Raw genomic sequence first — 15,159 nt, forward strand, 5'->3', positions numbered from 1 at the left:
TCCAGCGGATGACTAATACAATGACATCATGTCTTGGCTCCCTTAAAACGTTTTAGTTTAAAACTGGCCATGTCTGCTTTTAATGTGTAAAATTTATTTGCATTATTACATTAAGTTAATTGGCTTAAGGAAATAAGCCACACATCCCGTCTTTTCAAATGTGAAGTGTAAATCATGGTAGGACAGGTCAAAGTTTCCAAATGCATAACTGAAGAAGCAATTTTCTTGTATGCCTTACATCAGTGGTGGCGAACCTTTGGCACTCCAGATGTTATGGACTACAATCCATAACATCTGGAGTGCCAAAGGTTCGCCACCACGGCCTTACATCAAGGAAGCTGTAGGATCAATCAGATGAACTGCATAGAGTTACATCCCATGAGGGGACACTGTGGCATTGCCTTTCTGGCTAACTGGGGGGTGGGGCATACATTTTCATCAGAAGTAGCCTTTTTTCAAATTGAAAACATTCTGACTACAGGAGAAATAAAAACCAAGGTGGTTCATAACATCAAGATGTAAACAATATTGAAAGCTTGCTTGCATTCAGGAACTCTGGTTTTTAGACTGTATTGTGGTTGATTTTAAATAATATTTATATTGTTGAGTTTTATCGTGTTGTAAGCCGCCCTGAGCCCTTTGGGGGAGGGCGGCCAATAAATCGAAAGTATAAACAAACAAACAAACTCTTAACATTTACCTGCCTGTTGCTCTCATCTCAGTATAGTATGTCTTCCATAAGTAGAAATGTTAAGATAATATCTTAACTTGATAATATCTTTAACTTGATAATATCTTTTACACAAGTGACAGCTGTTGGTGACATCCATAGCTAAGTGGGTCTTCTGTGGTTTCTTAGGGGGTAACTTTTTAAAAATGTTGTGGATTCACCTCTCCAAGGTGAATTTTTCTTTAATGCTTTTGAGGAAAGAACCTATTGGTTTGATAGAAGTAATGATCAATTGGTCACAGTAGTAAATGGAGAACTTTCTCCTTCCATTGGGTGGCATGGAAAAGCATCAGAATAGTACAAGTGCACCAAGTTAGGGCAAATGACTAGTAAAAGCAACATCTGCTATTGGCTTAGCACTGTGATGTCAGAAATTGGCGGTGGGGACAGGCAAACCCTTCCAGTGGAAATTCCTGTGATCAAAGCAGGTTGAAATAGTTTGTGCTGATATTTCCATGTATGGCATGTTCAAAAGCAAAGTGGTATGAGAAAAGAAAGTATCTTGTTTAGGGATATGATCTCTTAATGAGATCCGCTTGGTAGTTTGAAGGGATGGAGTAGGCTGATATTTTCACAGTTGCTCCCCCCATCCTGATAATGTTCCTCTTCTCCTATTTTCCCCAGGTGTGATGAATATGTCACACAACTGGATGAGATGCAGAGGCAATTGGCTGCTGCAGAGGATGAGAAGAAGACCCTGAACTCTTTGCTGCGGATGGCTATCCAGCAAAAACTCGCCCTCACGCAACGTCTGGAAGATTTAGAGTTTGATCACGAGCAGTCCCGGCGGAGCAAAGGCAAACTTGGAAAGAGCAAGATCGGCAGCCCTAAAGTAAGTGAGGAGGCATCAGCCACCGTGCCAACCATAGACACTTTCCTCCTGCATAGGCAGGGCCCACCAAACATACTGGTCAGCAGTGGCACTCAGAGGAAAAGGTATGCATGCAGTCATCTTTATAGTACAGTGCAGTGGCCTGGCTTGAATTAAGGCCATCCACTGAATTGCAAATACATAATATATTTGGGTTGGGGGCAAGAGTCTGGGGATGGGAGAGGCTTCTCAAAATTAAAACCATGGCAAAGGGTGCTTCTAACCTCACCTGCCCCATATATTTTATTCTCCTTTTAACTATGGCTGTCGATCATCTCCTGTTGGCATTTCAGCATATCTTGTATGTCTCGAATGTGTCTATTTTACATTCTGCAAAATGTCCCTCTGCGTGGAAAGGGCTGTCCAAGAAGCATAACCAGTTGATCTCCCTCTGATAAACTATGGTTCTGATTAACTGGCCTCTTTCTCTTCAATATGGAAATGAGGATAGGAGTGTGTATGCTCCATTGTGTTTTCTCGATTCCTGTGTTAAAAGGAGCAAATGTTCAGAAGCAAATGATAGTGTTTTGCAGAAACTCATATGGTTTCACCCTGTCAATTGGGGAAGGAGGGGAAGAGAAACCTGTGAGGAGAATGCTCACTATTTTGGAGAATAACCACCAGCAACAGAATCAGAACAAGATTTCCCCCCATTTGGAGGGCTTGGGGCCATGTGCTGCCACTGTACTGTTTGTTTTGGTGTAAATGTTAAATGAAAGTACTGTAAATGATTAAAGAAAATGTTCATTGAGCGTAAATACGAAATAATTATTAAAGATCTAAATTGTGAGATCAGGACAGGGGGAGAAGGAAACTGAGGGTTTATCTCAGGCTGACACAATTTGTGGCTCACCTTGGCCATGTGAAGCTTACCTGCCACGTATTGAGATTTGGCAGGTGTCCAATAACATTCTTCTTATGGTAGTCCTTCACAGGCAGTGAAGATTTTATCAAAGTTATGGTGGGCTGTCCCATGTGGCAGGTGATCTGTGCTTGACGTCAGAGGTCACAACTTGTGCAGACTTGCCTTATCTCATTCGCAAATGTTAACTATGTTTTTTTTAAAAGAGGAGAAATAATATATGATATTGTCATTCATGGGGCCATTGCGCAGTAATTAAAGTAAAAACTCTTTTGTTTCCGTATGTATTTTTTTCTTGGATCTCCTGCAAGACTATTCTCACCTTCCCCTTGTGATCAGAGCCATCCCAGGACTTCAGGGACCTATCTACTGCCTTTATTAAGAACCCCCCCTGATCACACCTCCAAAGAATCATTTCTTCTGAGGGACCCCCCTTCCATGAGAGAATTCTTCCATGGGCACCGTCTCAGCAAGGAAAAAAGGTTAACCGTGGCCATCCCAGGTAAACATTTTTTCCTTGGGTGCATGTAGTGCAAAGTGATTAGCTGAGTATTAAATCCTTTCCAAACACTGCACATCCAGTTTTTAATTTGGGCACATTCACCTTTTAATGTAATAGATCAGCGTTCTGACTTCCTCACTTTCAATGTAATAGATCAGCGTTCTTAGACTGTCTCAGACTAATTCAACTGAAGTCAGTGAGGCTAATCTGGAGGGTGCAGTTTGAGGATTTCAGCCAAAGTATTCTCTAATATATATACATTTTTTTAAAAATTGAATCCTATTTCATATTAAGTGAGTCCCATGTCACAGTAGCCACTATTGGAAAAAACAAGGGATCATAGTATACAAAACAATCACAGAAAGACAATACACTATGAAAAAAAATCACAATTTGTGGTCAGTTAGAATACATAAAACAATAGGTTTTTAATATGCATAAATCGCTGTTTATTGTAACAATTTTATTGTATTTATTTATTATATTTATATCCTGCCCTTCCCTTGTTATTTATTGTGTGTATGACATTATTGTTATTATATAAACAATTTATGCATAATAAAAACCATTTTTCTTGTATACTAACTGCCCACAAAATGCAAATTTTTCATAGTGTATTGTCTTTCTGTAAACGTAGCCACCATTGCCAATTTCAAAAGAAGTTATGTCTGCTTCCCTTAAGGCTGACTTCAGTTCTGCTTCTCATTTGAGCCCATTTGACAAACTAATAGATTGGTGACAGGAGAAATGCAGTGTGTGAACATCCACGTAATTTAGTTACATAAAACATTTGAAGAAGTTTTTCCTCTTAGTCGGTATTTTTACACCTTTTTTTTCCTATATCCCAATTGTGATTTTTTAAAAACTCAGTTATAAGGAAAAGTGCAATATGTCAGATAGGGCTAAGGAAACAAAACCCTATTGGATGCACAGCGACTTTTGGAAGATGTTGGAAACTAAAGTTGCCCAGGCAACAAAAGATCCATTCCCCTGGAGAAAATGGCAACTTTGCAGGATGAACTTTATGGGAATGTGGCTCACTCGGGATCCTTTCCCATCCCAAACCCTGCTTCTTCAAGTTTTACTGGCACTAGTACTCTGTGCATAACACTCAGGGCAAGGAAAGATCTGGAAGAGTCTCTCCAACCACAGCAACAGTTGGAATCTATAGCTGCTGCAGAACTTCTGAAACTTTTAAAACCTATGGTGTCTCATTCAGAAAGGGGGTCTTGAAATACTGTGTGACCTGGCTCATAGCCAAGAATGTGAACTAGAAGCCTTCTTTTTTTTTTTTTGGTAGGAGTTGAAAAAATTGTTCCTGGAGAGAAATTGGCAGAAGTATCTGTGATACCCATGTGTTACCACTATCTGAAAAACATGTCCAGAAAGCCTCAGTTTTAGAAAAAGGAAATTGCAGGAAATACATTGAAATACAGATCACTTCTGCTAAAAATTTAGGAAACCAAAGCATTTTTAGGAGTGGCTTTCATAGGTACAACTCCCAGTCTTTCCTTATAGACTGTAATTCTTGTCATTGAATTAGATTCAAGACCCTCCCAAAAGAAGCATATTAACACAACACCCCCACCCCCACCCCCACCCCACCCTGGGTATACAGCTATACATTCTTTGTTAAATGCATGTCTGTGGGGGGAGTGGTGGTACATCTGAGCAAAATGTAGAAGTAATGTGATTTTACATTCTATCTACAAATTCTTGGTAGATTGCAAAATATGACAATTTTAGTGAAGAATTGTAAGACCAAGCCCTGTGGGATCATATAGAGCTGTTCTGAATACAGATTAAATCTGACCCTTCTCATAGAGTTTAGGCTACAGTCCTCTAATGAATTCTCCTGCCTGTGCCCTTTGGGAATGAACTGGATCTGCACAGGAGTCACAGTGTGTTGTCCAGTGGCTCTCACATTAGAGAAATTCCTGGTGGATCTGAGTCCTTGTTCATTCATCTGGAAACTGGAGTTGCAAGAGCCACACAACACTGCAGGGTTATTGTGTTAATGGTCTCCTCTCCTTCCCTGACAAATCTCAAGCCCACGGGGATGAAATAATCATATACCCATCTGCTGTGGAACAATGGTTGGTACTATTGTGTTGGCGAGCAGGATGTGTTTCAACAGCCTTTGCTTATGAATTTTAAACCTTTGGTACTTTTGTGTCCTCTGTTGCAATCATTATTTCTTCTGCTTGATTTTATGGAACTCTTGTTCCCATCCAGTAACCCAAATTTGGGGGAGAAGGACTTAATGCTGATTTGGGTTGAGAAGACTGGAGTGATTCTACATAGGATGCACGGTTAAGATCTCAGTTTGTGAGGAGCAAAAAGACTCCAATTTGCTGAGATGTCAAGATGGTCCAATATGAAATAGAAATGGATCAGTCATTCTGATGTAAACGCCACACCTCCCCTTCCTGCCTCGGTCCCAAGGTCCCGACAACGTAGATGGAGCTCTTCCTTAGGAGCTTTCTGTTACAAGATGAATATCTTCTGCACTGTTCGTTTCTCTTGGAACCTAAGAAGAGAGTGTGTGGCATCAATGAAGTCTGTGCGTCTTTCATTCTGACAAAGAGTAAATCCCAATTCTTTTATATGGATTTTTCAAATCTTTCGCATTTATGAAAGCAACAATGGCCAAAACATGGCCAGGCCATAGTTTTCTGCACAGTATATTCTACTGCACAAAACTTAATTTGATCTTTGTAGTCTGAATTCCAGCATTCCAACTAGATTGCTGATCTTCTGCACATTGTCCAGTCAGTGTTTATCTTTGGCTCTGATGCATCCACAAAGGTCTGTGTGAGTTGTAGCTGACCCATTCATCTAGAGGGGTGATGGTGGAATATTTTGAATTGAACTTCCCAGTACATGCACAGAAATATTCAGAGACATAGAGTAGCCCCTGCTTTCTAGGAGTTTGATACATGACTGCATCAAAAAGGATGGAATAATAAATGGGCAAACTGCAAGACTCTAGTATTCAGTGTCTAACCAATTATTTTACCCTGCTAAAAAAATGAAAACTGGTGCTTCTTATAGGGGCTAATGTCCATTTTATTCTCTTCCCCCTCCCGCAAATTGCTTATTTTTGTCTTCACATGCCATGTATAGGCCTATATTTGTCTCTTTGTATTAGATCCATCATTTTGATCTACCATTTTGATATGCTCTTTGAATAAAATCAGTGAGTACTCCATGCACATATGACCATTCTAGCTGTGGTACAAGTCCTTGTGAAAGCTATTTCTAAACTACAAAAGAAACCTTCGCTAAGGGCTTTACTTGGTTTTAACTGGTTAAGAAATCAGCTCACTGAACTTACTTTTACCTCTTGGTGCCACTGCTTTGTGCTTTCCCCACCCTCAGGTAAGGTTAGGTTTCCAAACATTGTGTACAAGACTGAGAGCATGCATTTCATGCCAAGCAATAAGTTTTTAATAATTGCAATAACATCTATTCACTGCTAAGCCTTACATACTAATTTAGATCCATACTTTCACTTGGATTTTATACAACTACATCTCCTTATTAAGAACCCATTTATTTTGTTTGTGAGCAAACTATATATATACTTTCTACCAAACCATGTTAAATAAAATAACTTGGAAATATTGAAGTAGGATAAATGGATACAGTGTCATTGTTTTTACCAGTTAGTGCCAAACATTATCTCACTAACAAATAGGGTTCACAGTTAGAATGCATTTTTTTACGTGGCCCTTTATAGGTTTTTAAGGTGTGGTTGCCACTTGAAAACAACACTGTGGGTTTAGCGCATATGGCAAGCTATGTGAAGCAGCTCTCTACATGTTTGTGGCAGTGTCAATTGTATCAGTTGGCATGTCTTTATAGATCATTTTGCATGATTTTTAATGTGTTGTGTGAACAATCGTATCTAAAAACACACTGAAAACCTTTTAGGAGATTGTGGTTCACTACAAACCTGAGGATTTATTTTGCTGGAATAGTTTAATGAGAGATTAATAATGTCCATTGCCTGTTTTGTTTCATCTTTGTTGTAAGAATACACGTATCTGTTAGGAATGTTGACCTGTTGACCAAATCACATCTTCCATCTGGCTTCTGCTTCACAAGATCCTTTTAAAAACATTCTTGATTGTGTAGTACATGTAACAATCTTGTGGTGTGAATCAGTAGGATTTAAACTTCCTACACCCAAGGAACACTTTCTGCATAGATCTGTTTGTTTAGAAATGCTTGGTGTTGTAGAATATTCTGACCTGTTTTCCTGGGTGTACTTTTTATGACCAAACTACATCAGACTGGAAAGAGCAATGCTTAGTATCTCATGTGGGCTTAAAAAGGCCCAAATGGTCCCAGGCACTGTGGGTAGGCTTGTAGAAATCTGTTTTCATGTACCATTTGCCCAATACAAAGTGGCCCCTGTGTGCCTCTGTGATTTCTCCCTTGGAGTGGAGGATTCACACAGGGCAAACAGTTCAAGTAGTTTGCCGCCTTGCCTCTAATGACTGATCTAAAACCAGCCTCTGCCTACCCTTTGAATAACCACAAGATGTCTTCTGGGTCATATGTAATTTGACCCTCATTCCTCTTGGGGAATTGGTATTGTCTATTGGGAACAACCATACCCCTGTGTGAACTGAGTATATCAGCTTGCATGCTGTGTGTTAAATGTTACTTCTGTGGGCTATATAAGGAAATGAAACAAAACTTTAAATGTTCCCTGTATCTGTTTGCTGTATTTACCGTTTCATTAACCTGTTGTCTAAATTTTCAATTGATTTACTGAGGAATGGTTAAAAATTATAAGCTTCAAAAAATCATTCAGTATCCTGAAAAAAATTATTTGAAGTGCTGAATAACATGACCTTGGTAAGAGAATATGTCAACATATTTTTAATTTGATTATTATCAGTGTGCATCTCTGATAGGAAGGCAGGAATATGCTGTAGATGAAGATATAAGTTGATGGTCAGGTCTTCTATTGGATTGGAAAGTAGTTCTTATCTTTTGTGGATTGTTTGCACTACTAATTATTCTGAGAGGAAACTTAGAACTTCTTCTTAAATCCCAGAGAGGTGGCCAAATCAGCAGGACTACTTGTGGCACTTGAGAATAACAAATTCATGGTAGCATGTGCTTTCATGAACCAGGTCCCACATACTCTGATGTAGAAAGGGGGTTCTGGCCTTGAAAAGTTTCTGTCATAATACATTTATTTCACTTTGAGGTGCTGTAAGATGTTTTGTTTGTTTAGCAGAACTGCTGCTGTATGTGAGTGTCCCCATCAGCGAGTTTGCTCTCCTTCTCCCTCCCAGTTATTATGCCTTCTGTGTTAGGGCTCCTTAGGATTAAGAATCGGAGAAGGTGAGATACCAGCTGAGCACCACAGGGACCTCCTTTTCTCCCCTGTAGCTTTGTTCTGTCTCCCTTTCTGATATCGTTCAGCTTCCTTCCTCCATGGCCTGTTTGTGAACCTTGCCTTTTATTTCCCTTCCTGCTCTTACTCCCGCCTCCAGTCTCCTTGAGGAGCCAATCATCCACCCCTCCTCATTCACCAATACACCCCACACCTGAGTCTGGCCAGGCCTCACCTGTTTTCCCAATCCAGGAGTTCCTCTTTAGTCCTTTGATGGCTGACTACTGTAGCTTCCCTCATCTGCCTTAGACCACCAGCCAGTTCCCTGGCACCTTTCCTTTCCCTCCAATGGCCACAGACCACGAAGTATCCCTGCTCTGGGGCCTCAGTAGGGAGGAGGGTTCAGTCTGGATGCAAGGCCATGTCTGGATACATGCTTTTCGATGCAGAGTGGTGTCCAAAATGGGTTACTTACATATCAATTATTAATCCATCCATCTCCAATGGACAGCTTTGCTCTGGGGTGATCCTCACCCAAGCCCCATTTGTGGCTGTTCCAGTCTCTGTTCCTTCCAGTCTCTGAGCAGCAGTGGCGTAGTGGCTAACAGCATGTGCACTCTGATCTGGAGGAACCGGGCTTGATTCCCAGCTCTGCCGCTTGAGTTGTAGAGGCAGGGGCGTACCTAGGCAAACTGGCGCCCGGGGACAAAACCTGAGTTTGGCGCGCCCCCCCCCCCCCGGCGTATGGGCGGCCACCCTCCCCCACCATGACCAAACAATTATTTTTTGTACCAGCTCACAAAACACCTCCCACTCCCATCAAAACATACATGGCTCTCTACTCACCAACTCTTCCTAATTTCCTAATCACAACAACCCTATGAGGTAGGTTGTTAGCCTGAGAAACAACTCCAAGCCAGTGCAAGTGGGTATTAAGCATGTAAATCTCTCACAAATCACCCCCAGCAAAACATTTACCAAACAAATGTCAGCACCATCTCTCACAAAACACCTCCAGTGGAATCCACCCCCAAACAGCATCACTTTCAATGGTGTTTAAACTAGGGAGCTCAGATTCTTCTTTTAAATCTACCTTAAAGGGAGAATCTGGGGTCCCCAGTTAAAACAAAATTCAGCACCATCACTTTTGAGGGTTGGTGATTCAGATGAAACAAATAGTAGATTCGGTTGGAATCTGGGCAAATTTGGGCACATTCAGACAAAAATTGTCCGATTATGTCCTGCCCAAAAATGAACAAATGCGAATGCAAGGTATTTGGGTTTTGGGGGGGGTATTTTTGGTGTTTTTTCGGCCTGCAGGGAGTGCATTTTTAAAGCTAGCGGCACCATGATTTCAGGGCATCATCCAGAGACTGCCCTGATGATACCACCCGAGTTTGGCGATGTTTGGTTCAGGGGCAGCAAAGTTATGGATGCCCAAATGGAATGCCCCCATCCCCACTGTTTTCAATGGGAGCTAACCTGAGATGGGGGCTACCCATTTGAGGGACCATAACTTTGGTCCCCCTGAACATAACTTCACCAAACTTGGGTGGCATTATAAGAATAGTTAACAGATGATACCCTGAAATTTTGGTGTCACTAGCTTTAAAAATACATCCCTTCCAGGCACCCCAAGAAATTTGCCCAAGATTCTTTGTTTTGCAGTGACTTTGCTCCATTGTAGCTAATGAGGAATTTCTGAGGCAGGCTGCACATTTTTGAAGATAGAGGCGCCAGACTTTCAAGGTGGCTCCAAGAGGCCTTGAGTAATAGCATCCAATCCTGGTGATCTTTGTTTTGGGGGGGGGAGTTGAGAGAGTTCTGAGAGAACTCAGCCCACAGGCTTTCATGTGCAGGAGCGGGGAAACAAAATAAGCCTTTTGGGGGCCCATAAAATTGAACCCCCAGAAGCAAAGGTCTCCAAACCTGGATGCTATTACCAGGAGGCCCTCCTGGAGCCACCCTGAAAGTCTGGTGCCTCTATCTTCAAAAATGTGCAGCCTGCCTACACACTCAGAAATTCCCCATTGGCTACAATGGAGCAAAGTCACTGCAAAACAAAGAATCTTGGGCAAATTTCTTGGGGTGCCTGGAAGGGGTGTACTTTTAAAGCTAGTGACACCAAAAATGTGAAAAAACACTTAAAACTTTTTAAAACATACAAACGACCCTGAAATGTTGGCGCCCCCCCACGTGACCAAATGGGGGCGCCCGGGGACATAGGGTACCCCCTGTCCCTAGGCAGGAACGCCACTGTGTGGAGGCTTATCTGGGGAATTCAGATTAGCCTGTGCATTCCCACACATGCCAGCTTGTGTTGTTCCTTTCTAGTCTTAGAAAAAACACACAGACCCCCATTTTGTCTTTTCCAGGTTGGAAAAATATCCAGGTTGCTTTCAAATCACAGTGACCCCTGGTGGGTTTTTCAAGGCAAGAGATGTTCAGAGGTGGTTTGTCATTGCCTGCCTCAATTTCACAACCCTGGTCTTCCTTGGAAGTATCCCACCCAAATAGTTGCTGTAATTGACCCAGCTTTCCTTTCGAGATATGGTGAGATGAAGCAGACCTGGGGCTATCCAGTCAGGGTGATATCTTTTATTAGGAATGGCCAAATTGGGACAAAACATTATGCAAGCTTTTGAGCTCACCAAAACTTTTCATCAGACTGGATGTTAATTTTTTTTTAAGATAGAAAGCAGATCCTGTAGGCTGGGTATGGCCTATAGGGACATGGGGTCACCTTTTGGTCACCTGGGGGGGGTGCTGGGTTCCTCCACGTGACCAAAAAGTGTGCGCCCCATCTGCCCACCACCAAGCCCTCCCCGCCTCCCTGTAGGCCAGCTGAGGAACTGGCCTGCAAGAAGGTGGGGGGAGGGGGCTTGGCAGTAGGCGGCCTCCGCAGACCCTGTCAGCCTCCACAGAGCCCAGGGGCAGGGCAGTGGGCGGGGCTCGGCTCCCCTTAGAGCCACACCCCCGAGTGCCGGGGGGGGGCATGGTGGCGCCTGGCTGTGGTATCAAGGTCTAATCTTGCTTGCATCCTCTGTCGGGTGGGAGGAGGCAGTTAGCTTCACCTTTGTTGCTGGTGCAGTGTCACTTTACAGCACTTTAGTTGGAAACCTGTATTCAGTTCATGTCAACCATTCTTCGTTCTTTCTTTTAAATACGTAAGTGATCCCAAATCTTCCAAAAATTGTCTCAAATGGAAAAGAAGACATGCAGTTGCCTTGCAACCTGACAACAATAATCTCTGCCTTAACAATGTGTAAGATAAACATAAGCGCAAATTAAAGCCAAATCCCAAGGTCAAAAAGTCAGGTCCTTCTCGCATTTGGCTAATGAATCCAGCAGGGGTGTGGTGCTGATGCCAGTCCTTGGAGAAGATAGCTAATAAACACCGGCTGATTGCTTCCTTCCTAACATCAGCCCCCACTCCCAAAGCTGAAGGGTTCAAATCTTTACCCAAAAGCAAACATGAAAGAAAATATTGATATTTGCCTAATTATCAGAGGCCAGTGACCTAAAGATTTCCAGATGGCGGGGACACCACAGATGTAAATACCTTTTCCTTTATATGCCTAGTAAATGATGGACTACTAGATAAAACTCCCTGGGAATACGAATGGGTCCTTATGTGGAGTTTACAGCACAAGTCATTGTAGGCCAATTCATTACAGCAGTGGTTCCCACTGCCTAAATTTACTTGGTCTGGTGACCAACTTAAAAAGGAGTATGCACAAATCAATAAAACCACAGAAGCTTTGGACTAACTTGAGCAAGTTTCATGACCTACTGGTTAGGAAACAGCATTAGGATGAAGGCGGCGGTGCCCCACTAATTCAGTCTGCTCTCAGGTGCCTCCTGTGTGCCCTCTACCTGGTGTTTCCATGCAGAGAGTGGCGTATGTAGTTTCCTCACTGCTACTGTGACTGTCAATACAGCACAGTGGCAATAGGGCTTTCCTGTTGTTTCTTCATCCCCTGCCTACCCACTTCAAGGCAGTTTTGCTTTTAATTGGTACATTTTTGCATTTAATTGGTACATACAATTCAAAGCAGCTTTGGTACATTTAATTGGTACATTTTTGCTCAGTTGCTTTCTGTTACTATACTAGACCCAAAGCTATGTAGTGCAGGACAATAAAATTCAGAGGAGAGCTCAGTGTTCCCACTATCCCGGCTTTCTGCAAACTACACAACACTGATGCAAGAGGGCTCGTCTACCCAGGCAATAGAGTTGCACTGTAGTAAACGATTCACAAAGTTACTTGGATAAATTATCATGGATTGTTATCTATGGTACTGTGTATAGCTTTCTGAAACTAGGATCCTACCGGTAATATGTAATTTTTGCATCATTTAAATGTGTCATGTTAATACATAAGCTTTGCTTCAGTTCTGTTTTTAGACTTCTGATTTGTTCTACAACCCTAATTGGATTGTTTACTGAATGTCACATTCGTCAATTGTATTAACTAACTGTGCAATCCGCCTTGAATCCAAGTGAGAAAGGCGAAATATAAATAATGCAAATAAACAACGTTCACCAGAGTTATGAAATGAGCTCTTTGATTCCATATTGAAAATATCTAAATGGAGGAATCTAGCATGTAGGAATGAATAATATTTGGGATACTATTCATAATCCTGCTAATTTCATGCATGTAGGATTTCTATTACTCTTCACCTTCAGTATTCTTTAATAATGCCAAGCCATCTACATTTTAATCACTGTGCATTTTGCATTTCATTTTACATTTCATTTTAAATGAATAAAGTTATTTGTGACGTTTCTAGTACTTTTACAGTGCAACTCTAAGTAGGCTTATATTCATCAATCTCCTCTTAGAAGGATATAATTCTGTTTAGGCTGTACAGTTCATCTACATAATTCCTGACTTCACTCTATCGCTAATGAGTTTTAAAAGGTGCAAGCACCCAGTCATTACTGATCCATGGGGTGATGTCCCATCACAACATTTACTAGGCAAAGTATGTTTTCGCAGGGTGGTTTAGAGCTGCCAAATATCACTTTCAGGCAACTCTGTATGCAATCTAATCTGTACAGTGCTGAAAGGTTTCTTGATGAAAGATTACAGTCTCAGTTGTACAGCATCGTCTAGTAACAAGGTCTGCAGGCCAGATTTCCTTTGTATCTCACATTGTCGTCACAGTTCTACCCATAGGAGAAACCCCAATTCACACAGTGCACAAACAAATTTTTTTCAGTAATCAAACAAAACTTATTTTGGAAAAAAAAATCTTCCCTCTATGAACTCCAATTGTGCTCTAAGCACAAGATATTCCTAAATGAATGTTCCTGTAGGAGAAGCGACAGTGTTCAAAATATCAAACAGCTTTTACAAACAGTTTTCCATTTAACGTTTTTCAGCAAGATCACATCCTACATTATGGCTTGTGATGTCCCTTCTTGCCAAAGTTCACTCTCAAAGACATATATTCGTGATCTTAAAAAGCTGGCTTGCAAATCTTTCTTGCATGCATGCACTCAAAGCAACCATGAGAGGGCAGTGCAGATCTTCATAGAAGAATGAGAAAGTGTGCTTGTGATCTCTCTATGACTTGACAGGTGAAAAAAAACCTAACAGCCAAACTCCAGCCTCCCAAATCTCCAGGAATTTCCCAGGCGGCAGTTTGGCATTCTTACTTTTTTCTGAGACAAGAAAGGAAAATGATCATCAATGCACTTTTAAGGGTGGCATGAATTGGCCCTTGTTGGTGACTCTGCCTGGGGGGGAAAACTTTGAGTGTCTTCTGAGCCTGAATGATATTTTAATAGATTCTAAAGGACCATTTTCTGTAAGGAAAAGAAAAAAAATTATTTCCAAGAGTCCTCCAAGGACCACACTGAAACACTACTTTTTTGAGAGGGAGGGGAGGAATATGAATTCTTTCTCAAGGATTTAAAAAGTTCATCTGTGAATTATCAGACACTATGAACTGGGTTATTTTTGTACATGGAGATCTGCAACCAAAACACATATTTAAAGTAATACATCTATGACAATGTGCATATAGATTTGTTTCTGTAACATACCCCAGTAAGCTATTGAACTATAGTCTATCTACCTGATTTGTAAGTGAAAGTACACACACACACACACACACACACACACACACACATGCATGACAATTCCTATTGTATACAAGTTTTGATAGGCATGAAATGTTCATACACAATTTAACATGATAGTTGGTGATGTAAAGAGCTTTTTAAAAATTAATGTTGATATTCAAAGGCATGCTGGGAATGAACACTGGCATTCCCTGCACACGTTAGGTAGATGCAGGCAACCATTTACCAAGTGGTGACTTACCCCAAGTGTGCCTGTTTAATCTCAATGAATCTGTTTTCTGTATCACCTGGCTCAGTGATAGAGAAAATCTTTACACTTTAGAAACTGCTTGGAATTCTGGGAAAACAGGAAAGAAGTTAAATTCTCCATTTTGTGACAGCCATTTTGTTGCTGCACCCACTGGGCTGTGTCAGAATTTCAAACGTACCCACAAAGTTGAGGACCCCTTCTCAAAAAGTTAGGGATCCCTGCTCTAAACAAGTGACCCTGATGCATTTTGGATTCTTTAATAGCAACCCCCTTCAGTGTTTTGTGCCCTTTATATAATAGCAATAACCTTTATTGGCATGTGTATTATAGCATCATGAACTCATATTATATTTAAATATATAAAATGAATAAATAATTAAATTAGTATTAAAAGAGATTAAAATTATAATTGTTAGTTATAACAGTTTACAGATTTCGGTAGGCTTGAGGGACTTTACTTTTAAAGCTTTTGCCAAATACGTTGCAACTGTG

At 41.2% G+C, this 15,159-nt stretch overlaps 1 protein-coding gene across 9 annotated transcripts in view; it reads left to right on the forward strand.

The window, feature by feature from the left end:
- Positions 1-15,159, forward strand: part of BICD1 (BICD cargo adaptor 1) — a 105,729-nt gene that overhangs the window by 78,858 nt on the left and 11,712 nt on the right. For 3 of the 9 annotated variants that reach the window (XM_048499378.1, XM_048499380.1, XM_048499385.1), the window contains exons 5-6: positions 1,355-1,666; positions 2,775-2,965. In XM_048499378.1, coding sequence (XP_048355335.1) covers positions 1,355-1,666; positions 2,775-2,965 — 503 coding nt within the window. Of the gene's footprint in view, positions 1-1,354; positions 1,667-2,774; positions 2,966-15,159 lie in introns of those variants that run through there. The other 6 variants (XM_048499383.1, XM_048499384.1, XM_048499387.1 and 3 more) reach the window with 4 other exon arrangements.

The sequence above is a fragment of the Sphaerodactylus townsendi genome, linkage group LG06, assembly GCF_021028975.2.
Source record: "Sphaerodactylus townsendi isolate TG3544 linkage group LG06, MPM_Stown_v2.3, whole genome shotgun sequence".
In the NCBI taxonomy this organism is placed as follows: Eukaryota; Metazoa; Chordata; class Lepidosauria; order Squamata; family Sphaerodactylidae; genus Sphaerodactylus; species Sphaerodactylus townsendi.